General features: G+C 36.6%; 1 protein-coding gene across 14 annotated transcripts in view; it reads left to right on the forward strand.

The window, feature by feature from the left end:
• Positions 1-24,165, forward strand: part of LOC123769191 (condensin-2 complex subunit G2) — a 27,902-nt gene continuing 3,737 nt past the window's right edge. For 2 of the 14 annotated variants that reach the window (XM_045760205.2, XM_069310005.1), the window contains exons 1-19: positions 1-135; positions 1,795-1,889; positions 3,553-3,816; positions 4,153-4,273; positions 5,101-5,261; positions 6,035-6,331; positions 7,391-7,573; positions 8,200-8,373; positions 8,724-8,855; positions 9,709-9,860; positions 10,805-10,928; positions 11,525-11,699; positions 11,992-12,135; positions 17,361-17,420; positions 18,388-18,569; positions 19,879-19,995; positions 21,357-21,485; positions 22,157-22,330; positions 23,855-24,090. In XM_045760205.2, coding sequence (XP_045616161.2) covers positions 1,815-1,889; positions 3,553-3,816; positions 4,153-4,273; positions 5,101-5,261; positions 6,035-6,331; positions 7,391-7,573; positions 8,200-8,373; positions 8,724-8,855; positions 9,709-9,860; positions 10,805-10,928; positions 11,525-11,699; positions 11,992-12,135; positions 17,361-17,420; positions 18,388-18,569; positions 19,879-19,995; positions 21,357-21,485; positions 22,157-22,330; positions 23,855-24,090 — 2,900 coding nt within the window. In that variant the 5' untranslated portion in view covers positions 1-135; positions 1,795-1,814. Of the gene's footprint in view, positions 174-330; positions 545-1,794; positions 1,890-3,552; positions 3,817-4,152; positions 4,274-5,100; positions 5,262-6,034; positions 6,332-7,390; positions 7,574-8,199; positions 8,374-8,723; positions 8,856-9,708; positions 9,861-10,804; positions 10,929-11,524; positions 11,700-11,991; positions 12,136-17,360; positions 17,421-18,387; positions 18,570-19,878; positions 19,996-21,356; positions 21,486-22,156; positions 22,331-23,854; positions 24,091-24,165 lie in introns of those variants that run through there. The other 12 variants (XM_069310010.1, XM_045760211.2, XM_045760204.2 and 9 more) reach the window with 10 other exon arrangements.

The raw sequence follows: 24,165 nt of genomic DNA on the forward strand, positions 1-24,165 counted from the left end.
AGAGTGTTGATAAGTTGAGGTGGCGGCGGCGGAACGTTGGAACACCACCAGCTTTTGAACGGTGACCACCGCGAAACTTTTGTGGTGCGTAGCTCGAGTACCACTTGGCCGGGCTGTGGAGGAGGACCTGGCTCGGTGAGTGTTGGTTGAGCTGTGGAGGAGGACCTGGCTTGGTGAGTATTGGTCGGGGTCTGGAGGAGGACCTGTGACAGTGTCTGTTGGTCGGGGTCTGGAGGAGGACCCGTGACGGTGTCTGTTGGTCGGGGTGTGGAGGAGGACCTGTGACAGTGTCTGTTGGTCGGGGTCTGGAGGAGGACCCGTGACGGTGTCTGTTGGTCGGGGTGTGGAGGAGGACCTGTGACAGTGTCTGTTGGTCGGGGTCTGGAGGAGGACCCGTGACGGTGTCTGTTGGTCGGGGTGTGGAGGAGGACCTGTCACTGGTTGTTGGTCAGGCTCTTGAGTGCTGGACTGGAGGAAGACCTGGTTTAATGTGTCTGGCTCTGTAGGAGGAAGTACAGTATTCCTGTCTGGAGTTGAATATTGGGTACAACTGACTGCTAATGTACTTTGCCTGATAACCCAACTCCATTTTTTGGGAGTTTAACAGATTTGTTTACCAGATTTGAGCTTGTAAAAATTAACAATAGCTATTCCTAATTGATTTCTTGTGCTGCAAGTCCAGTCATGATGGATATTAGGTACAAATTAGTGCTGGGATGGTTAATTGGAATTGGCATCAAGGATCGGAAGAATCCGAAACTATTAGTCAAGAGAAATTTACCATGATTTCAGATTCTCAATGATTCTTTAACATTTAATAATTAAATTATTTCTCATGTTTTGTAGATTAAGGAATACTTAATTCAGTAAAAAGGAATTGCTTATGCTTTAATTCAGCTATTTTTTTATTTATTTTAATAAGATGTTATTGTATAGTACACAATTGTATAGGGGGTGGAAGGCATTTTTAATTGATTTGAAGACAATATACGTACTGTTTTGTACATAGTTTGTTCTAGCTTCTGGAAATGGAAATTTGGTACCACTGTCTGGACATAGTTCATTTGGCAATAATGAACTTTTGTGTGTGTGTCCCAGTATTATCCTACATACTAATCTCCGTACATTAGCCTGCAAATAAAAGGGAATAAATTAAATAAAGTATAAGCCTCAATAAATTTGTTGAAAAGAAAGATGCTGAAAAAGGTTGAAAAATGGTTGAAAAAAAGATTTTCATAAAACCAGGCACAAAATTACAGAAAATTTAACTTACTTTAACAGGTTTCTCTTAAGTATATATAATGTTTCAATGTATGTTTTGGAGTTCATTCAAGGATTTCCTGGCATTTTGTAATTTTGTTCAATGTGCAGTTGATGGCATAAGTTTTTTTTTTTATTTTTTTTTTGTGCAAGTGTCTGGAGACTGGTAGTCAACAAGAGATGAGCGGCTTTGCTATATGATAACATTATATCTCATATTTTGGCATTGTTTGGAAGCCATAGTCATATTTATAAAAATATGCCTATGTATTATTATTACATGTATATTAACACAATACAGTCCTGTATTATAATGCATTTTAGCCTGTTCATTTATTGCCATTAATATACACTATTGAATTTGGCAAAATAAATTAGGTTCTTAAAATTATAAATGTTGGACAGTTCCAGTGATAGGGCAAGGGTTATTATTTTATCATTCTTTGCTTAATGCAGAATTCTTTTCAGATTAATATTATTTTAGGAGAATTTTTAAGAATCTCATTTTATAATTATGGATGTTGATGTCATCAGATTACGTGTTACTGTGCGAGATGGCTAAACAGGAGTTCCTGGCAGCAGTGGAAGATGGCCATCATGCTCAATTTATTACTCTCATTCAGAACCATGTAAGTTTTTATTTGTGTAGCGACTTTTTTATTATTAACAATTTCGACTGGTTTCATGAGCTCTTAAAAAAAAAAATGCATATACTGTACTCGTGGCCATTCACAGCCTTATTATAAAAATATTTCTAATTATTTATAGCACAACTTTTATGAAGAATATAGAGCCAGTGACAATGTTACATTTGGAATCTAGTCTTAACCCATGGGCTCTGCCACTGTTTATACCATGCAACACCCACTTGCCACACAAATGCTAAAACTAATCTCGGATTCCACCTCACTAAATCCTGAATATGAGTCTTTTTTTTTTTTTTTTTCCAACATGGTCTTCAGGAACATAAAGTGGCACTGACTCACATGGCAGGTCTGCCTTTGACAGTGTTGTTGAGTGAGGGTGTTATGACAGTGGTAGTAGAGTATGCTTCACCCTTGGAACTGTAACATGTACAGTACATCTATATCACTATCTCTATCACTTTCACTGGAGCTCTTTTTGGGACACTTTTGTCCCATAAGATTTTCATGCATCCAAGCATAGTTCTGTACTTTGAATTGATACTTTAAATGCCTTTGTACAGAACTGTAGCCTCTGTAGGAGAGCCGGTCGGCCGAGCGGACAGCACGCGGGACTTGTGATCCTGTGGCCCTGGGTTCGATCCCAGGCGCCGGCGAGAAACAATGGGCAGAGTTTCTTTCACCCTATGCCCCTGTTACCTAGCAGTAAAATAGGTACCTGGGTGTTTGTCAGCTGTCACGGGCTGCTTCCTGGGGGTGGAGGCCTGGTTGAGGACCGGGTCGCGGGGACACTAAAAGCCCCGAAATCATCTCAAGATAACCTCAAGATAACCTCTACCGTATTTCTGTTTTATCTTTTCTAACCAAAACTGTCATCACACCGGCCACTTTTCCTTCCCTGGCTCATCCTACTCGACTTTCAATACCCGTTTTTATTTTAGTCCTGTGTACATTTTGGATATTTAAATTTAAAGACAACACCTCACCATTTACATTTGTTTCACATAATTTCCTTCTCTCTCTACCGTAACTACTTTTCTTTCCAAAATGTTCTTAAAACTTATCTCGTACACCAGTAGCATTTTCAATTCTACATAAATCTCGTCAGTCTCAACACTTAAAATTTATAATGTACAATATTGTGTATTTTTTTGTTCAAATTGCATTGACTGTGGGAATTATTTTATGGTTACCATGTGGTAGCCATCATAGAACAGGTGAGTGTTATACCTCTATTGTCAAATACATTACTGGAAAATATATCCTCCTCCTTGGTATGGATGTGATGCTAATAGATTATTATACTGTACTGTACTTGTCAAAAAAATAGTATTGAAAACTGTTAATATGCAAACAAGCTGTTATTGACAGGCAAATATAGTACAGTAGTTAGGAAATATTTGATTTCTAATACTGTATTAAAGAATACATTTAATTTATGTAACGGTAATTCCTGTGTATTGAGGAGTGTCGGGAGCTCTGGAAATGTTCAGAACAGCACTGAACATAGATGTCAGTATTACCAATTGTGAGTGAGTTTGTGAGCATGTGAATAAGTATTGAATTCTTAGGGGCTACATTAGAGCAAATGAATGATTGTGCTAAGAATGATGCTTTTCACATTGATTTGGTGCCTTATTTTTTTTAGGGAAGTAAACGTAGCACTGTTGACTTGGAAGAGGTTGTAATAGAATTAAATCGAGCACAACATGAGAAGATATGGAACAGTCTTCACTCTTGGGTCAATGAACAACTAAACAAACTAGTTGGCGTAAACGAGTCCGAGGAAGAAGTGGAGAGTGGTCAACGAGTGGCAGCTGGGGATGAATTAGACGATACGCACAAGACGGGTCACACAGGACCAACAAAGATTGCAAGCTCGGCACACAGCCAACATGAGCCACAGGCTATGGTATGTATGTATGGTCAACTAATATTTCACTAGTTAGGGTTCTGTGTTTTTTACACTTATGGGGTTAAATACGGGTTTGAAAATACAATGGTTGGTTTATGAAATAATTTACCAGATAATATGAGAAGTGGGATTGCTGGATTGTGTCAAGCGTAGGTGACATATACAGAATATGAATGAGCTTGGGTGGATATATAATTATGAGCCGACTCTTATGAGCCTACAAATCTTCTGCAGTTTCCTTCTTATATTCTTGGATTTATAATACCTTGCATTAAATATATAAATTTCATTGGCTTAATGTAAATTTCTAAAATGTGTGTATAATCTCTATAGGAACCATGTGAACCATACAATGAAAAACTGATGGAAGGAGTACTGGAGTTTGCCCACATCTACATAAAATCTTTCAAAGATGGAGACATTTTCATCCCAGATACGTTGATGGAATTAGCTGGTGAGTTTTATGAAATTGATAAAACTTCTAATTAAATTTGTGGTGGTAAAGGTAAAAATTATACTTGTGCATCAGAAGATATTGGATTATTAATACAAGGTGATCTGGGGCTGTATCTAAAAAACAATGCTTGAGCCTTGTCTGGCCTTGCACCCATTATTTTTAATAATTTTATACTCCTTGGCTCTTTAACAATAGGAATTGTGAAACTGATCCAGTAGTGTTACTTTGGTAACAAAGTATATAGTATTCTTTGGTAGTAAGCTACAGGAAGGTTACCCATTAAATTTCTTAATGCTCTAAGCTTTTCAGCCATACCTACAATTGCACATTGAGTTTGGTGACTATCAGTATGAGCTCAAACTAAGTCTGTAATTCTACTATTTCCTAACTTTATAACTTGACCCCTTTTCTCTTGCCTGCTAACCGAGGTCTTGTTTATATTTAATTGGCAAAGTTAAACCATCTTACTAGCATATGAATCGGAGAGTAATTTTAATTTCCCCCGATATGACTATCGTTTGCATCTGCCCTTAGGTTTCATCAGAAAGGTTTCTACATAGAATGACATGCCTGTCCTCTAATCTAATAAGCTTTTGTACACTCTCTTTAAATCAGGAATTCCCAATTTAAGAGAATTTCTTGGCAGCAATCAAAAATTGGGATTTCCCAATCACACACACACTACTTTACATGGGTTGTCTGGGAATGTACACCCTCGTTCATTTTTATAGACCAAAAATGTCGCTATGACATCGTATCGATTAGAATTAACAAAGTTCGAGTCAGTGATGAGAAACTGTTAAATTGAAATTGTTTTTTTCTAGTGTTGTTACATGGGATGGCGAGGGTGTTTAAAGGTCGAGTACAAGCAGGAGTTGCCTCCTTATGTGAGCTTTGGTGGCTTAAGGGGCTTGAAGAGCGTGAGCATCTTGTCCTCAATGTCTTGCCTATTCTACTAGATGTTGCTACGAGCAAGGGTGCAAAAGTAAGTTTACTTCCCCCCCCCCCTCACAGCAACACCTAAAAGGACTTCAAAATTTACACACAACTTAAGGTGTATTAATTTGTTTTGCTTCTCTAAATTTTAAATTAATTTTAGGGAAATTTGTAAATAATTATGCTAGTTTATAATGAATATAAATTAAGAAAAAGTTTTTAAGATATTTGACTTGGTAACTTTGTAAATGTTTTAGACATTGCCTCCCTCTCAAATATTTGCTACCTGTTTAAAACAAAAAGATACTTAGCAATTTTGAATGCTGAAATCCTTTAGAATATTACTGTACTGTATTGGCCTATGAACATATGATTAAATTAAAAAAAACATGTAAAATGGGCCTTAATATTTGGGCTGACTTAGTAGTATACAGGTTTAATGCACTTCTCTGGTTTACATAAAAAAATTGCAAATGTTAAAAACATTCTGGTGTTTACACTTGAATATTCTGCAATACTGTACTGTTTTTTAACTATCAATTTAATAAAATTTTTCTTTCAAAATTGGGATGTGGGTTTGGGTGTGTGGGATAGATTTATAAGTACGGTATTATAATTGAATTTATTGCAAAGTAAATAATTTATAAAATGCCTACATACACAGGCTATATATGCCCCCATCTAATTGCTTCCGAGTGCTTCTAACTAGGCTTGTCTAAAATCCTATAGTAACTGACGTAAGTGTTACTCATTATACAAAATTATTTTAACAATGTCGTTTATTTTTTTCATTATAAACTAAAGCTTTTCATATATCAACAGAGGAAAGATGTGATAAGACTGTGGTCACTACGCGAGGCTCTTCAGTTGGTCGAGCTTGACGATCCTAATTATGAGCCGTTTGTCGAACAGCTGGTTGCTTGTGCTGCAGCTGCGATCTTCCTGACATGTGATGAGGGTGTGAAATGGCTTGCAACATTGTTCTCGTCACGCTCGCTTATTTCTCGTCTCCATCGGAAAATAAAAACTGTACTTCCAGGATGCACAAAACTCCAGTGTGAAAAGTATGCTGAAGTCTATTTTCGTGCTTGGAAGACTAGCAAGGGAGATGCTAAGGTGGTATGTATATCTTTTTAGTATCTGAAGAGAAAATTGGGTATCTTGGTTTTGGAAAGGCACGATTTTATGCCATGTTTATTTTGGTTGGCCTAATTCTTTTTCAAGATAATATTTCAAGCTATCTGCATGCAGTGGCACATTTAATTCTAAGCATAAAATATTTCAATACTGGTTCACTTTGTTGCATGTATTATTTTATGTTTGCTCTGTGCCAGCATTGTATATGTCTTCCAACTTTACGTGCCTAGTTATCGAGACTATGACACCTTGGTGTCCGGGAATGTGTACTTTGTAGGGTTTGTACGACCATCAATCTTTTTCACTTATTTAAGTGTTAAATATTACTTTTAAAACTATAAGTAATATTTTATTTTTGGCATAATGTATGGTATTATATATTTTCTAGCAGCAAATTGATAAGATGGAAGCTACCCAGTGACTAGGACCTTAGTAAATTTGTTGAATTTTACGAAAGAACTTTATTGCTTGCCTTGCTTGGAGATTCTTGTTCAGCCATTGTTGTTGACACTTATATTTTCATTTGTATTAGGAAATTATAATGTATATTTTGTTTTATAATATTGAAAAGGGAAATGATTACGTTTAGGGCTATCCTCGACCCTTATAAGTTGTGATGGGTGTCCAAGATAAGCTGAAGCATTGTCATTTTCCTCCCTTTTCACATGTTGGGTTACTTCATATATGTTTCATTCACTCGGACTATCGGAGCCTTGAACTGCAGAACACAAAAGCAGCTACCCGCAGCTCTGCCAACTGAGCCACCAGCACCCCATAATAGGAAGTGGCACCCTAGAGAAAAGCCTACTGTGCCAGTTGGTCATTGCAAGGTGGCATTGCAAGTTTTAATAAATTAGTCTAAAAGATGGAAGTGTCATTGTTACAACAATCATTTTATCAGTGTAAAGAGGGATGGAGGTACAGTATAATATAAAATTCCACAGTTTACAAATTTTATACAAGATGCTATGATTTAGTACAGTGTACTGTAAGTGAAAATTGCAGAAAATCCTAGAATAATTAATTTTTATTTTATTTTAGGCTCTGGAGGAAGAGTGCATACAGGATTTAATGTATGCTGCTGTCCATGTGGACCCGACGACTGGTCGACTGTCTGCAAATCTTCATCATCTGCTCCATCAAATTCATCGTCAAAAGAGGCATCATGCTGTAGCAACAACCATTTATTCTCTCTATGACCCCTTCATTTGGCGATCTCTAAAGGTGAGAATCTGCTAGTTTTAATAAGAGGAGTTGACAGCAGTGCCCTACTGGTGACTGTCATCTGCAGATTCAAGTACAGTACTGGATTGTCAGAATGAAGCTAGAATTCTCTCTCACTGATCACGGGTATTCTCGCTCAATTTATTTTATTTTTTCTTCAGAAATATAATTTTTTTCCATCGAATATGACTATTAAAAGAGAAATTGGTATAATTCGTGGGGGAACTATACTCTACGTGTAAATACAAGTTTATTGTTTTTCATAATAGGCTTGCAAAAGACCATGAATTTGTGTTTTCTATCTTTAAGATTTTAACTAATGGATTTCTTTACTGAAGTTGGATAAATATTAACAAGAAAGTAAGGTAAGAAGCTAGTATGACTTGTGTTTTAACACAAGTGGGAGCAGGAATAGACGACTTCTGACTCCTGTTAGCAGGCTGTGGGCTTTTCCTTTCCATACCTCATGGTAAACCTTACCCACTAGATTTCCGTGAAACGTGACCTACCAGTCAAGTTAACCAGATAACCAATTATTGCTATGAAGAGACAAAAACAATGTTATTTTTATTTTTTAACATTCATTCTTTCTAAACTTGTTCTTATTTTAAATTTTACATTTGTAGGCTGCTAATGGTCTTGTGCGTACGAATGCCATCTCACTCCTGTGTGATGCTTTTCCACTTACGGATAGTACCTTTACTCAAGAAGAGAAGAGTGACCTGCAAGAGAGACAATACCAAGCAATTATCACCTTGCTTGTTGATCCTTGCCATCTTGCTCGCATCGCTGCAATCAGGGTAAGTGAGGTTCACATCAGATGGATAATGGCTTGTGAAATGAATTATTAGTGAAAGATGGGCTATGAGGAAGCCTTCGACTCCCAGCATTGTGATAGTGTGCTAGAATCATGTCGTGTTGAGTGGACATGAGGTGGTGACCATAACGTATATTGAGGGAATTTAAGGTAGTAGGAAGAGGGCTGCAAAATTGGTTAGTTTTTGCAATAATTTAGGAGAATGAAGAGAAACGGTTAAATTTTGTTTGGCAACTTATTATGTAATAATATTAAAATTCCCCATGAATAATAGTACCGTATTTTATTATTTTTTGTTTATTTTTCAATGATTTTTGCAAACTTTGGTTGCAGGGTGTGTTTAATATCTTGGCAGACTACTGGCTCATGATCCCATCACACATCATAAAGGCCATTTTCCAAAAGCTGCTGTCAGATCTCGTGTATGATGCGTCATCAGCTGAAGTTCGCACTCAAGTTATCAAGGTTTGCAAGTGGTTTATTTGTGTGTTAACAGATCATAACACTGTGATGCCAGGTTAGATGATATAGCTTTGTTAAATATTTTACTGTATATTAATAATTACAAACTCGATACTATACATGAAAGGTAACCAAAATTTTAGTAGTTAAAATACAATGCACAAATTATTGTATATGCCAAAAATGTTACTTAAATCGGCTTATTAGACAGGTAAAGTTTGGATTTGTTTAATGGTTAAATTTTTTGTATTTAATTCTAATGACTATCCTCATTAAAATGACATCACCTGGTCATTATTTCTGTATTCAGTATCATGATATGCTCGGCTGTTGTGTTTTTTGTATTTAAAACTTCCTGTTCTTATATAGGTGTTGGTCTTTTTGTTTTTTATTAAAATGCTTTGTACATATATGTCGCATTTGATAAATAAGTCATAAATGTTCATCACAGTTTATAATTACAGCCTAACATTCCATTCACCTGGGGGCCAGATTCACAAAGCAGTCGTGCAAGTACTTACGAACCTGTACATCTTTTATCAATCTTTGGCGGCTTTGTTTACAATTATTAAATGGGTAATGAGCTCCGAAGCAGCAGGAGGCTGTTTATAACAATAACAGGCGATTGGGAAGTTTTCATGCATGTAAACTGTTTAATAAATGTAACCAAAGCTATCAAAGATTGAGGACATATGTACACGTTTGCAAGTACAGTACTTGCGTAACCGCTTCGTGAATCTGGCCCCAGGGCTCTAGGAGACTCGAACCATGGACCCCACGCGTGTGTAAGACTGAAGCTCTATCGAATAATACTGAATCGAAGCCAATTTTTTACAGACTAATAAATTTGTTTCAGGGTCTGACCCTGCTTCTGGACTTTAAAGAGACTGTGCCGTTCCTTACTGAAGTCTTGGTTCGCCTTGGAGATGTGTTTGACGATATTAGTGCAAATGTTCGTGTTGCTTTCGTCAAGTTATTGTTGAAGGTGAAATCTTCAAAGGTTATCAGGTAGGATTTTATTATACTGCTTCTAGTGTACATATTGAAATATTTTATTCATATATGTTTTGTACATTTATAGTTGGGTTAGTTGGCACATTTAGAGTAAATTGTTTCTCTAAGAAAAAATCATAATAATATTAATAATATAACATGTAAAATCTTTAATTATAAACTGTATACTCTAGAATTAGTTAGATGTAGAAACTACATTTATTAAAGATTGTAAAATCAATACAGTTGTCAAATTGAGACTAAAACTATCTCTGCAACAACTTGTACAAATCATCACACCACTGGCTGACCTAAACAGGTGTACATACAGTCAAAATCAAACTTGACATTTTGGCTTGTTGAGTAACATTCATCTTACAATATGAAAGGTAACAGAAAATACTGTTAATAACATGAGAATAAAAACCAACTGCAGAAAGCCTATTGACTCGTATGAAACGGCTCCTTTTTTATATCTCCACAAAGATGTTAGAGGCACTGGAGAAAAGCTCGACCCAATTTTGCATATTTTAAATGTTTCAAAATTTTTTGGCCCATTAAAAATGTTAGCATATTATATTGCCTACATAAATTCCTGACTTGTACCTAATTTTATGTTAGGCAATGTAATGACAACCTTTGTTATAAAACAATAGATTATTGTAAGAAGATAATGTAGTCCGAGGGTTGCATGAAGACGTGGCAGTGCTTTATTATGTTTGAGTGTAGGACTGTCGTGTGGTGTGTGGGGGGGGAAAAAATCATGAATTAGTGCAGCAAAAAATGGATAATGTGAAGAGCCTAATTTGTGTTTATGAGAATAAAGTAAGGCACTAATGTCATGGATTGTGTGTGTGTGTGTTTTAAAGTTGATGATGGGTGGACATCTTCAGTATAGAATAAGGCAAATCAAAAAATATTGTATTAAAAATTTTATATTATAATTCTTCATCCAAAAGGTACTGGGAAATAGTTCCTGTGCATCATCTTCTGCATCGGCTAGAGGAAGACAAACCTGTAGTTTGCAAGTTGCTTACCCAACTCTTGCTCAGTTCCTTCCATCCTGTCCATCGTGAAGACCAGGTTGGTTGACAGTTTTAAAATGGCAGATATTGCTGTGAATTTGTTTGGATGGAGATACTTTTATGTATTGTAATGCTAGTATTGTAAGTGGGAATCTAGAAAATATTTATTTTCAGGTTATTTCTTGCAATCCTTTCCATCCTTTTCTGCCAAGTGTCCTTCCCTTGAACCCCAAGACTGTGATAAACCAAGCAATGATAACGGCAAGCAGTTGTACAATAAAATGTTCAGAAAATACATGGTAATTTTTCATGTACAGCAGTCAATATGTTCTATAATTTTTGCCCTTCTCTGATATGATGAACGTCTGTAAAGAAATGGCAGTGTAGACTAGAATTATAGATGTGTAGCATTCAGAGCTCAAGCTCCAAGTAATAGCAATAGTTGAGGGCATGTTTTGTGTGCATCTGCCCATATCCCATTATTCAGTGAGATAAGTACTAAAGTATTTCCTAAAACATTGATTTCACTAATTATTTGTAAATTGAGTTTTATTTTAAAATATTTAACATATGGACCTGTGTAAGAGCATCTTTCAGAGGGCACATGGTATTATAGAGACTAATAAATTGAATAATGTTTGAATGTTGTTGCAGGAGCTTTTTAAACGGTCTCTGGCATTATTGGAGGAGAATCGGGCGGCAGCTCGCCGATTTTATAGGTATGCGAGCCGCAAGCTGGACCTGAACAGCACTGTCCACTTCATGTTGTTAATATGGCGTTGTCTTCGGAACTTTATATTGGCTCGACAGAATGAGGATTCCCATGAAGGTTTGTGATTGTACTTGAAGTTTGTTGTAATAACCCTAGTGTTTTTAACCTTTAAACCTTTTAACCTTTTTGTTTTTAACCTTTTTTTTTTTTAACTTTGTAACCTATACTTAGTGTTGTAATAACCACTGTGCCCAATTGCTTGTCTAGTAGGCAACGTACATACAAATCTTGATATACTGTATTGTGTTTAGGGGAAACTGCACTCCGTTTCGGTGCTATTTTGAGGCTTTTTATGTCTTTTCTCCAGCCTTAGTGCCAAGTAAATGGTTATACTGTGTGTATATTACAGAGAGTGAGAGGGAGGACAACACAAGTTCTGAAGATCAACCAGACCCAGGAGACCGGATCTATCTGAAAGGAGCTCGTAGGGCTTCTCCAGGGGATGGCGATTCCTCTGCTATTCCTGCTGCCAATAAAGAAAATACAGGTGGGGGTGAGTTTCTATGCATTAGAAATTTCTTGAAGCATGCTATAACTTGAATAACAATTAAAAAAAATTTGGTTTTGATTTACATTGCATGTATAATTATCTTAGCTTGCTTATGAAGCTCTCTTGTGGCTTATGCTAGAATTGCGAAGCTTCAGAGCTTGCTTGAATGATAAATTAAGAAAACTTTATTTTTATCTTTATTACTTGTATTACTTTATTCAAAGAAATATAATGCTTTTATTTTATTCTCTGCACTTAATATTTCATCGCATTCGATAATTAATTAGATTTAACCCTTCGGCTGTGCACAGTGATAGTGTTATATTCATGAAGATATTTATAAATTACAAAATGCCCAACGAGGTCATCATAAAATAGGCACATGGAGCTAATAAATTAGATAGTGGTTGGCAGCATAATCTATTGTTGCTAAAAATCGGAAAATATGCTTCAACCTCAATAAGTTTAAGGTAATGAAACTGGGAAAGGGAGATATGGTATAGATTCCTTCTAGTCCAATAAGTGAAAGGAAACTACAGGAATTGGAAAGGGAAAAGTTTGAAGTAGACATAATTGCATAACTAACAAAAGCAACAAATACAAGTAGAATACTACTGTATTAAGCAGCATACGGAAAGCAAGTAACCATTAGAATGGCATTTAAAAACCTCAATAAGGGCTCTCTTTCAAGACGGTTTGTACAGCCTCTGCAAGGCCAATGTTAGAATATGCAGTAATGGCATAGAATCTACACATTGTGAAGTATAAAGCCAAAACTGAAGTCTAGTGCAGAGGTTTCCAACAAGATTAGTGCCAGAATTAAGAGAGCCATGAGGCTGTGAGGAGTGGTTTAAGAAAATCAAATCTCGCAACCCTAGAGGAAAATGGAACCAAAAGGAATACCAGATTGTTACACAGGTTGTTGCTTTCAACCTTGTTCTGACAGTTGCTGTGATGGCGCTGGAACCAATCGTATTGGCGTTTGCCTTTCCATTGGAGACTTTCGGTGCCGTGGAGAGGAGGAACCTGCTGCATGGGTGACAGCTTTTCCCTCGTGTTGACGTAACCTAGCTTTGCGCCCTGGAGAGACCACTCCAGCGAGACTCCAAAAGTCTTCCGAGACTGATGGATGCCTACTATTACCACTACTACTGCTACTACTACTACACAAGATGCTGAGGGGTAATAGAAAAGGTAGACAAGAACAACCTCTTTCAATTTAGAGAAAATATAGCAAGTATACTTGGAAATTGGTAACAAATGAGTCTGTAATGTTAATGACATAGTTTTGGGAATACACACACACACTCACACAAACAATGGGAACTAGATGTACATTTGATGTAAGTGGTTACAGTGGTGGTTGATACATGGTATGATAGCGTTGTGACATGACGAGCTGTGAAGTACGGCTGTAGAGTGCCAGTGGCGACAGAGACCAGTCACAGTTGGTGGGACCAAGGCTGGTATGTGGTGGTGTTACTCCTGGCTGAGCTGTTAGACTGCTTCGATGTTTCCTCTTTTCATCCACCTGACTCGGTTCAGAGCAAGACTGCTCATTAATTGGTTGATGGGTATTTGCTTGATGTCATTTGAAGTATGTTGAATTCTTGGAAGATGTCAGTTGTACTATGTGGAATTCTGAAGAAATGTGTGTGGATGTCATTTGTTGTACTAGTACATGGAATTCCTGGGATGTTTTTAAGTAGCTTGCTACCTAATTTCTGATGTAGTTGCCACAAGTCAAAGAAGCAGTAAGGCATTCTCATACCCTGTACAGGTGGTCAAGTGGAGCTCACTAAAGGTAGTTGTCATAGAAGCCATCTCCATCCATAGTTTTAAGACACACGACACATCTTGAATGTGATGGACATTAAAAAAAAAAACCTGCACAAATGGTAATAAATAGTGCATAGTCATTGTTAGGTAAGTTGCAACTATAATAACCTTTACAACCACAACCTGTATCGCTTAACCCCAGCAGCATGCACTCATTAAGGTACCCTTTATGTTTTGCACACAAAGTACTCGTTACAACACTTGTGATCATTAGGCTGTATGCCCATTTGATAGGCAATATTTTAATCATAATCTATAAGACTATTTAGGCTACACCAATAGGGTATTTTGACCATAGCCTATTGGCTATGATCAAAATTGCCAAGTTTATGTTTGGTGTGTATTTGTGGCCTGTGATGATAACCTCACGTAAGTGTATATTGGGCAACAAGTGAATGGTTTATAATGTTGCTCGGTAAGTTGCATGTTTATGCAAGGTAGGTGGTGGTGGTGGGGTGTACGTGTGGTTGTGGTGTGTGTGTGTGTGTGTGTGTGTGTGTGTGTGTGCAAGAAATTAGTGTTTTTAAGTACTGTGGTGTATAACCCATTCACTGCTTGAGCAAAAGCAACATTTTTGTTTATTTAACTATTTTGTTTTATGAGGTAAACTGGTTAGAATGTGTAACATGTGGATGTTAATAATATGGTGGGTGTAACACATGGATGTAAGTAATGTGAATGGTGTAATAGTGCCATAGCCTGTCACCCTTTGATGAATCTCTGGTATTTTCCTGCATGCTTGCTGGAGTGCCACTTGGTTTGACTCCATTTCTTCTATGATCACAACTTTAACAATAATTGATATTAAGAAAATATTGACATGTTTACAGAACAATTTCATTGTTCTGTTTAACATATTGATGTTAGCTGCTGGTCATTCTGAATCTTCTCAAATACCAACACAAGACTCACATTTATTATCTGCTAGATTTGCCTTATCATTAACAATGTAGAAAAAGTACAGATAAAATATAGTTCTATACATTATGGGAAATACAGTAAAAATTAATCCTGGGATAACAGGATTAGCAACAAGTTGGTCCAAGCTCTCAAAAGTCGAGCCCTTGGGCCAGGCTTGGGGGAGTAGAACAACTCTCAGAACCCCATCAAGCAGGTATCGAGTAAGCAAATAAGTTAGATGCTTACTGTATTTGTAGAGTAGATGTGTAGGCAACTAAAGTTGGCAGTGTGTGGGCGGTCAAATGTCCTGGTCTCAGACTTCTACATACCACAGTGATGCGTAACTATCCACTAGAAAAATGAAACAAAAAAAGTTTTTGTTTCACTGCATTATCAAAAAATACAGTGGGATGCTGTATTCCTTAATGTGGCAAAACAAAAACATTCAGAAATTGTTTCATTTTCCTACTGGATAGTTATGCAAAACTGAATCTCAAGTTTTTTGTAATTACTGTACAGTATTCTTATACAGTACCACAATGATTTGGGTGCCATGATAAATTTTTAAACTGAGTCAAACACATAGATTTCACTAAATGTTTTACAGTTATTGTTGGAATCTATTATTAATGAAAAGTAGTGAAGGGGTTAATGAGCACATAGTTGAATAAAGTTGAGACGTCAATGCATGTGTCATGTTGCATGTAGTCCCTTGTCTTGCATGTGTCACGTTGTATGTAGTCCTTGTCTTGCATGTGTCACGTTGTATGTAGTCCTTGCCTTGCATGTGTCACGTTGTATGTAGTCCTTGTCTTGCATGTGTCACATTGCATGTGTCATGTTGCATGTAGTCCTTGTCTTGCATGTGTCATGTTGCATGTAGTCCTTGTCTTGCATGTGTCATGTTGCATGATAATAGGACCCACTCTGATGAACATATCGCTTCTCGATTAAATTTATGAATAGGAAATGTGAGAGAAATTGACGTAATAATTACATTTATTTGCATCGCAACAAGAGTTACACTATAATTAATTATGACTTGTGTAATTAACTAGAAATACCGAATGTAGGTTTCTGATTATTTTTGAGTTGACACCAGTTGATAGTTCAGTATTAACAGTTAAGTTGACGGTTAAAGTATTGAAAGAGTGTTTTGTGTAAATAATAGTAATGTTTATTCACATAAAAGTACATACATTCAAAATGAGTTGCAAACAGAATGTTGGATTTCTAGATACAGCTAATACATACTATGCTTAAAGCCACTAATACACACAGCATTTCGGGCAAAAATATTAAGGCGTGAAAAGTATAGAATTGGCAGTACATGAAACTAGAATAAAAATAATTTCATGTAAATTATTTTGTGGACTGCCAAATTGTGCTCATTTTAATCAATACACCCCAGACTCTAAAAGTGTAAACCTCTCTTAAATAGTCCACGTTTACAGCAAATGTTCTCCTAACAGTATTAACTGTCCAGGATGTGATAGAAACTTAAAAAATTGGTTAAAGTATAAACTAATGTAGGAAACGGTACTGTAGTAGATATTGATGTTTGTTGGGCAGACCTGGTAGGGATGCTTACAGGATTATTAATAATACAGTAGTATCATTCTCGTGGATACTAGATATGTGATATCTTGAGAACTTTGCGTAGTTTGTATTGGATTGAAACTTTCATAACGAGCATAGTGAGAGGAGCCTATGCTACTCTTGCTAATTTCAGAATTGCCATTAAATACCTGGAGAAATTCTTAAAATTCATGAAATGTGCAAGGCCTAAATGGAAATGTGAAGTAGTTGTATGGTGCCATACAACAAACATTAAGGGGCAAAGTTTTGATTTAAAAGACTATGAAAAGGATCTTGCAAAGTGACAGGGAGGTGTGCAAAGAACTCTGTAAGATTGAAGGAGATCTAGATTAGGCCGTAGGAAGAAGAGGGTGCTGGTGAAAGTGATGACTATAGTGGGAACTATTATGTGGGAAATTTGCCCACAAACATCTGTCCTGACACAGAAATTTAATCTGGGATCTTTTGGTTGTGAGGAGACTGTGCTGACCACTCGGCTACTGGATACTTTTGATGTAAACTTAATGTTGTTTGGATTGTGAAATGTAGCTGGAAGAGGGAACAGTGTTGAGGCCTGTCATCTGCTGTAATTGAAGCATAACTAGTTATAGAAATAAATTAAAGATGTACTGTACTGAAGCACTGAATTAATTTTTAAATAACTTTTTTTTGTGATTAAAAATTTAAGATATTGTAAATTTGACTCTGAATTTTTCATATCTTGTTTACAGTCTGTAATTGAGATTGTCCATCACAGTAGGGTCCTGTTCTTGTGGCAATTCGATGGCTAAGCTTATTTAACATGGCTTTTTAAATTAATATTGACCTTTTGGTAATGAATGCATTGGCTTTAAAATTGATTTAAAATGTAATGGGGCCTACATATGTAGTTACTAACATGTGTGTTACAGCTCCGAGGACACAGGGCAGCCTCTCGCCTACAACTGTGAAGACTAATGACTCTGGGAAAGGTAAAGTTATTGTAAATGAACCGGGAAACTGATTGAATTTCATTAAGCCTCGAAGTATTAATGACCAACATGGTAAGTGTCGGACACAACGAAGAAAATGGTCTGTTAATGCATTGGACGCAAGAAAGTCAATGATTTGAGAGAAGTTAAAAGCAGAGCCCACTAGTACTTTTAATAACCCTGTTGGGGTGACTTAACAATTTTGCTGTTACACCTGTACTAAGAATGTTGCCTGCTTGACTATCTTGATCCTTGTCCAAGCACTGGTATTGTTGAGAAAGGTGCATTTCATATTGACTAAATGCTATATTTAGCCTTTGAGCTGCTGCTGCTTTCTCAGCCAGTGACGGTTGAATATAGACTAATAATCGTGGAATGTCATTTGTTTGTAAATCCGACATATTTAGTCTATCATTCACACACACCTCCAGTCTTGTTTACATACATTGGTGGCCACCCACCATGTCCTAGTGTGAATGCATTAGATTCTGACTTTGTATTTATTATTTGACTTGGTCATTATTCTATAAAATATTTATGTTTACATTGTACAACTTCCCAATTCATGACCAGTACAGGTAGTGTGACTTCTCCCACTTTAATTGAGACTGCATCAAAACCACTCATCTGTTTTTGCATGTGTATATTTGATCTTATGAACACTGTAACAAGTTAAAAGTGCAGGAGTGTGGAGTGAAAGCGGGCACTTCGAATTTTGTATGAAATATAATAATGTATGGTTTGCATCTGGAATTGCCTTTATGCATCTCGTCCGTGTCTAATTTGTGTCTCGACAACTAAAGATACTTTACGTTACTAGTGGGGTTATCCTGCCTTAGTTTTCAGTTGACTAGACAAAGTTATTCAATACTGTTGCTATTTATAGTTGTTTTATTGTTGTTGGTATATTGTGCAAAGAGTATTTACAAAATTTTCATACTAATCAATAATTTTTTATCTTGGACAGATGAAGATAGTGATGAGTCTTCTTTAGACAACCCTATTATTGTTGGTGGGCTTTTGGATACTGTTGTGATCCTGTGGACTACCAACGCTCACAGACTCGCGCAGCAACAAAACCTCAAGTATCTGGAGGCGTTAAGAAAACAGCTTTCTAAAAGCATGCCTCTCTTCTTCAAATTCTTTAAGGTATGTGTCTGAAGGTAATCGCTGTTATGTTTACTGATGGCCTAGTGGTTGCTTCTTTGTATATAATTATTTGTCTTTTGTTAGTAATATATTTGTTAATTGTTAAGGCATGGATTATTTGTAGTTGAAGGAATGTTAAACATTTTTTTGCTTTTTAGCATTTTTTTTTACTTTGTTTTTCAACTTGATGGTTTTTATTTGATTGATTTTAATTGGGCTTGGCTTATTTATAGGCTAACAGTTTAATGATAAATAAGACTTGGTACCTAATAGTAGAGTATATTGCACATTTTCTTCTGGGTTATCTTTTAGGTAAGGGTATATATAATTTGGAAAGTTCTGCCATAAAATGACACAACAGTAAAGTGCAAGGATGCATGGGCTGGTGGTTGGACAGACTGCAATACAGCACAGTAATTAAGTGTCTAGACTGTGTGTGAATGTGTAGGAGAGACGTGCATTCATCACTGTCGCATCGCTCAAGTATTGACGGTTTGTTTGTATCGGCTTCCTTCCATCTCCACTACCCAGTGCCATGATGCATTCATACACAGTAAGCCAGCCAGAAAGAAAAAGATAGGCATTGCCTTACTGCTGTATGTATTTCATTGAATGTATGACAGATTGGGTGTTGGTAGTTTTAAGAGAACATGCACACATTTTGTCCTTGGTGGATTACTGTTACCATCCTTGGCTGCTCTCTCTACTTAAATTCCTTGCTACCTTCTGCAGTGAATGTTAGAGTAAGTGAGGGCTTAATTATCAATTGTCTGCTGGTACTGAGAGCTTGCTCTTTGGGCTCTGTCTCCTAGCAGTTTGTACCAGATGTATCTTAAACACATTTGAAATTCAAGCTCGGTGTTATATTTCTCTTGCATTTTTGGGAGGAAATGACTTGCACTTCCAAAAGTGCAATCCACGTGTTGATTTGACCATTCATACAGTCTACAAACACTATACGGTCTACATCACTTGTTTCCTTCAGACACCAGTGTGGTTTTACCAGAAGAAACCCCCTTGGCACTTGGCTTGATTGTCTACAGTGCTCTTGGGATGATCACATTCAGTATTACATTTGTTTGCTTCATGCGTCCCTGTGTAACCAAGGCTGATTTATGAATGAGATCGATAGAATCCAACTAATTGTTTGCACTGTTCTTACAAGTGTGTGTGTGTGTTTGTTGTACAAGTATAAATGCTGCTGGGTTTATAATAAAATTGGCTTACACATGATTGAACTTTTTAATGTTTTGTTAAATATTTTTGTATTACATTGTTATTTATTGTTCATTTCTTTCATTGTATCCAGGAAAACAATGATGCATCACAGACACTACTCTTCTTGTCAAGTTTCTTGCCCCGAACCTTAGTGCCTACCTTGGTTGGTCACTGCCTGTCACGTCTTCGATCACTACAGTCGGATCAGGTTAGGCATTCAGTTAAATATTATTATTATTTCTCCATTCCCACTTATATGGGGCACGCATGTACCAACCCAGAGATAAATGATTAAACTGTAAAAAAAAATAAGGCTAAAGATGTTACCAAATGATGCTTGTCTATTTACTTTATCTTGATACCTGTGCTGTTTTATATGACAACTCCTAGGTGTGCAAGTAAAATATTCACATTGTTTTGCTTTCTGATTTTGTTAAAATACATTCCTTGATCACCAGAAGAACAGTTACTTTGGCTGTGGCAGAGATGATGGCTTGTGATGTCATCACCAATTCACGAGTGTTGATGGAGCAAATGCTCCAAGGAGGTCGCCCTGACTAGGCAAGCGGCGGGAGCTGTCTCGAATATACTTATATTGTATATACTGATTTATGGTCACTGATTTGTTGTTTCACTGGTTTTTGCAGTTACATTATGCAATACAGTAGTGTGCAATTTGAGAAATGTCTATAGTAAAACATGCGTAACATCAGTACTGTACACAAAAATATGTGCGTATTTGTGTCATTATAATCTTTTGAACAATAAGTATTCTATTCAATGAACAACTCGAAAGAACAATATTCTTTGAACAATAAACATACTGTTTTTGGTATTATCACACTGTACACTTTATATATAACCGTCTACATGTTTATGCACCTTTGTGAATTACTAAGCATTTCTGCTGGATGTAATAATCTTGTAACCATTTATCAAAGCTCATCCTAGCCCTGCACATTTTGCACCAACTGGTCAGTGCACACATTGAATATATTGTATTTCATTTTCTTTGTATTTTAATGTTTTTTTTACCATGGTTTTGAAAGTGCAATGGGCTGTCAGTGTTATTTATCACAGAATGTCTAGAACATCACTATGCACAGATATATTCATGTTGCTAATATGCACACCAATAATATTAGGTCAATAAAAGCTACTGTTTTTGCATTTATCACATTGTATAAATGCTATATACAGTATAACTATCTACATGTTAATGTTTTTCTGACCTTTGTTGGTTTGTCATGCCTAACCATCGGACATGTCATGATTAACAGCCTACTTAATCTGAAGTAAAAAGTAAATGAAATGCATAAAAAAACAAATACAACAATTTATTATACAATTTATACTTCCTGTTCAGATTTCTAGAGGAAATTTACAGGATATGAAAACTGTTTTTCAAGATTTTGGTTAAATTGTCTTTTCACAGGCGATTGCTGTTTGATTTAAAACGGCAAAGTATTATGCCATATCACAGTGAAAGTGTTCATGTGGTTAAATGTTCCGAGATGTTAGCTATGAATAATTTGTCTGCTGATTATGTAACTGTTAATAAATTTTCAGGGAAATGATGATTTACCCGGGACATACATTAATGCTCTTTGCAACTGGAATCGTAGTGATGATATCTTGGAGTTGGCGTCCGAGTGGCTTGAGGAAGGCTTCAGTGCTGGAATGGTTGCAAGTAACAAGGTATAATGTAAACAATAGTAGTAGTGGTAGTTTCATATTGTATGCATTACCTCTTAATTAGGATTACTTTGCTTCCGAGTTGGAATTCCCTGCTCATGTGCCGTGCAAGCTTCCTAAAGATGTATTCTCTGTGATATAAATTATTAGAGAAAATTTCCATTTATTACACCAATGGAGGGTTATAAAAAAAATTATCAGCAATAGGTCAGTTAAAAATTGTATTACTGGGTAATGGAGAAGTTTATCTGGGTCTGGCCATGGAAGCACCACTATGGGGAAAATCAAATGGCTAATGTTTTTCCTCCTGATGCATGGTTTACGTCTTCTCTGTGGTTCTCATCTGTTCATATTGCCTCCTACTTTCTCTTGTATGCAGTTTCTGAGGGCAGAGAATGAGTGAACAGAGCACTTCATGAGGCAAGGGGCTAGGATGGGTGGCACCAGTTTGGGAGGAGAGAATAAATCTGCACTTGACCTGATCAGGTCGACCTGGCCTGACCAGATCTAACGAAACCAAATGTAGTACTGTAGCTACTAATGAAGAGTATCATGTATCGAGTCTTAACAAAGAAATGGGAGGCTGAAGATATTTTGCTGCAGTGTGCTGTTTGTTTCTCCAAGGCTATGATATGTGTGTGATTTTTACGTTTTAAAATTTTCCTTTTCCCTAGGAGCGCCGTCGTAGTAGTCGCAGGGTGCGATTTTGTAAGACGAGTACACCCCAGCCCCTTATTGCATTACGTCTGTTGCAGCACATTCTGCAGCACCCTTTCAATAAGCTTACAACAATAAAGAGTAATAGACATCTGCTTTTGGAAATTACTCTAAATATGGAGAAAGTTAAAGTAAGTATTCTTGGACTTAAACAATGTTGTCTTGTACAGTATTTCCTTTACTGCTTTGTAAACTGTTTCTAAAACCTGGTTACTCTTTCAGAACTTTTAGTTTTCACATGTAGTAAAACCACTGAATGTAATTTGCAGTTCACATATATAAAACGCTTAAGTACTGTGTACTCTTGATTTAATGGGTTAATTAGAGCAGCCTCCCATCTGATGACTTTGCATCTCTTCATTTTTGCCCATTTTTGACAAAAATGTCATTATGGCCTTTCTGAATATGGCCAGTTTGGTAGCCTCCCTTAGCCGTGTGCTCTGGATCCTTCAATTTTTAAAACATATTTTGACCAAGGCACTAGCAAAATGCAAATCTGGGACCCAGAAAGGCATATATCTTTGCAAATTAGCTAGTGATAAATTGGCTATTAACAGGTTAGCAGCTCATGGTAGAGGACATTTTCATAATCTGACAAGGAAACAGCACTACTGTATATGACACACAAGCCTTTTGGACTACACAGAAACTCCCAGCAAATACTTTTTAAATTTAGTAAACCAGCTATCAAGTATGTTGCCTGCCACCTCCCCATGGGACTACATGAAGCACAACAACTTAATGTCGAGCAGGCACTTGCTCGAGAAGTAGCGGATAATGGAGATGGAGGGAGGAAAGCTGGAACAAGATGACCTGTTTATATTTGGAGAGAATAGGACAAGAGAACTTTGGTTAAGTTGGAAATGTAGTAAAGTCATAGAAATGTTACTCGGTACTCATTTCCTGAAAGGGTGGTCAGCAAATGTAATACATTGAAAGAGGAGTTTGTTGAAGTTATAGGTATTTCCATTCACAACTTCAAGAAGAGATAAAACCTAGAGCTTGAATATATATATATATATATATATATATATATATATATATATATATATATATATATATATATATATATAAAATAAAATAAAAAGTACATGTACATAACATAAAGGTGTAGGGCATAAAGAGCTAGATATCACTTTTCTACAGTCACTGATGGGAAACCATAACCATTACAATTATAACCACCAAAACAATTTGCCGTTGACTAATATCACTACAACCCTAACCTCTCCAATTACAATCATTTAGAATTAGCAAGACCTCACAACAACACCTGGGAGCACAACCACCAGCTTTACATCTCTCATTACAGTGACTTATACCCACATTTCACTCAAGTCTGCCACCTGGATTTGGAGAGTAGAAGAACTCTTGAAATGGAATAGATGGCATTATATCCTTTGTACTCATTTAACCTCCCTGTTTGTATCATGTTATGTGCCGACTGGGGAAAACCCTCCTCGCCCCCATCATGTGATAAAGCCATACAATATCTTACTTGTCTAATCTTTGCACATGGTTTTTGTGTATATCCAAATTATTGATTTTGTAAGTAGTTATGCATATTATTTTTTTATGTAGGAAACGGATAACCGTATGACAGAATTAGATCGCCCAGTGTGCTGATATAAATTAAATTTTATAATTTGTTTCAGGATAGAATTAGTGACCGTTTGGACCGTACTGAAGAATTGTCACCACTCTGCTCGGACACCTTCTTATGTGAATGTTGGGCTCAGTATTTGAGATTGGTAGCTGTTCTTCATAACCCTTCTGTTGAAGAACAAGAACACGACAGCAATGAAGAACGAGATGATGACGGAGAAAGTCCAGAGACACTCCTGTTTGATAGTTCGGAGACAATCTTACTAGGCTTAGATTGGGCCAACAGGTATGTAGTGTTGTTCTAGTTTGAAAATAGGTTGACAGTTTTTGTGGACAATTTTCTTGGATGGCCACACTCAAG

This window comes from Procambarus clarkii, chromosome 66 (assembly GCF_040958095.1).
Source record: "Procambarus clarkii isolate CNS0578487 chromosome 66, FALCON_Pclarkii_2.0, whole genome shotgun sequence".
In the NCBI taxonomy this organism is placed as follows: Eukaryota; Metazoa; Arthropoda; class Malacostraca; order Decapoda; family Cambaridae; genus Procambarus; species Procambarus clarkii.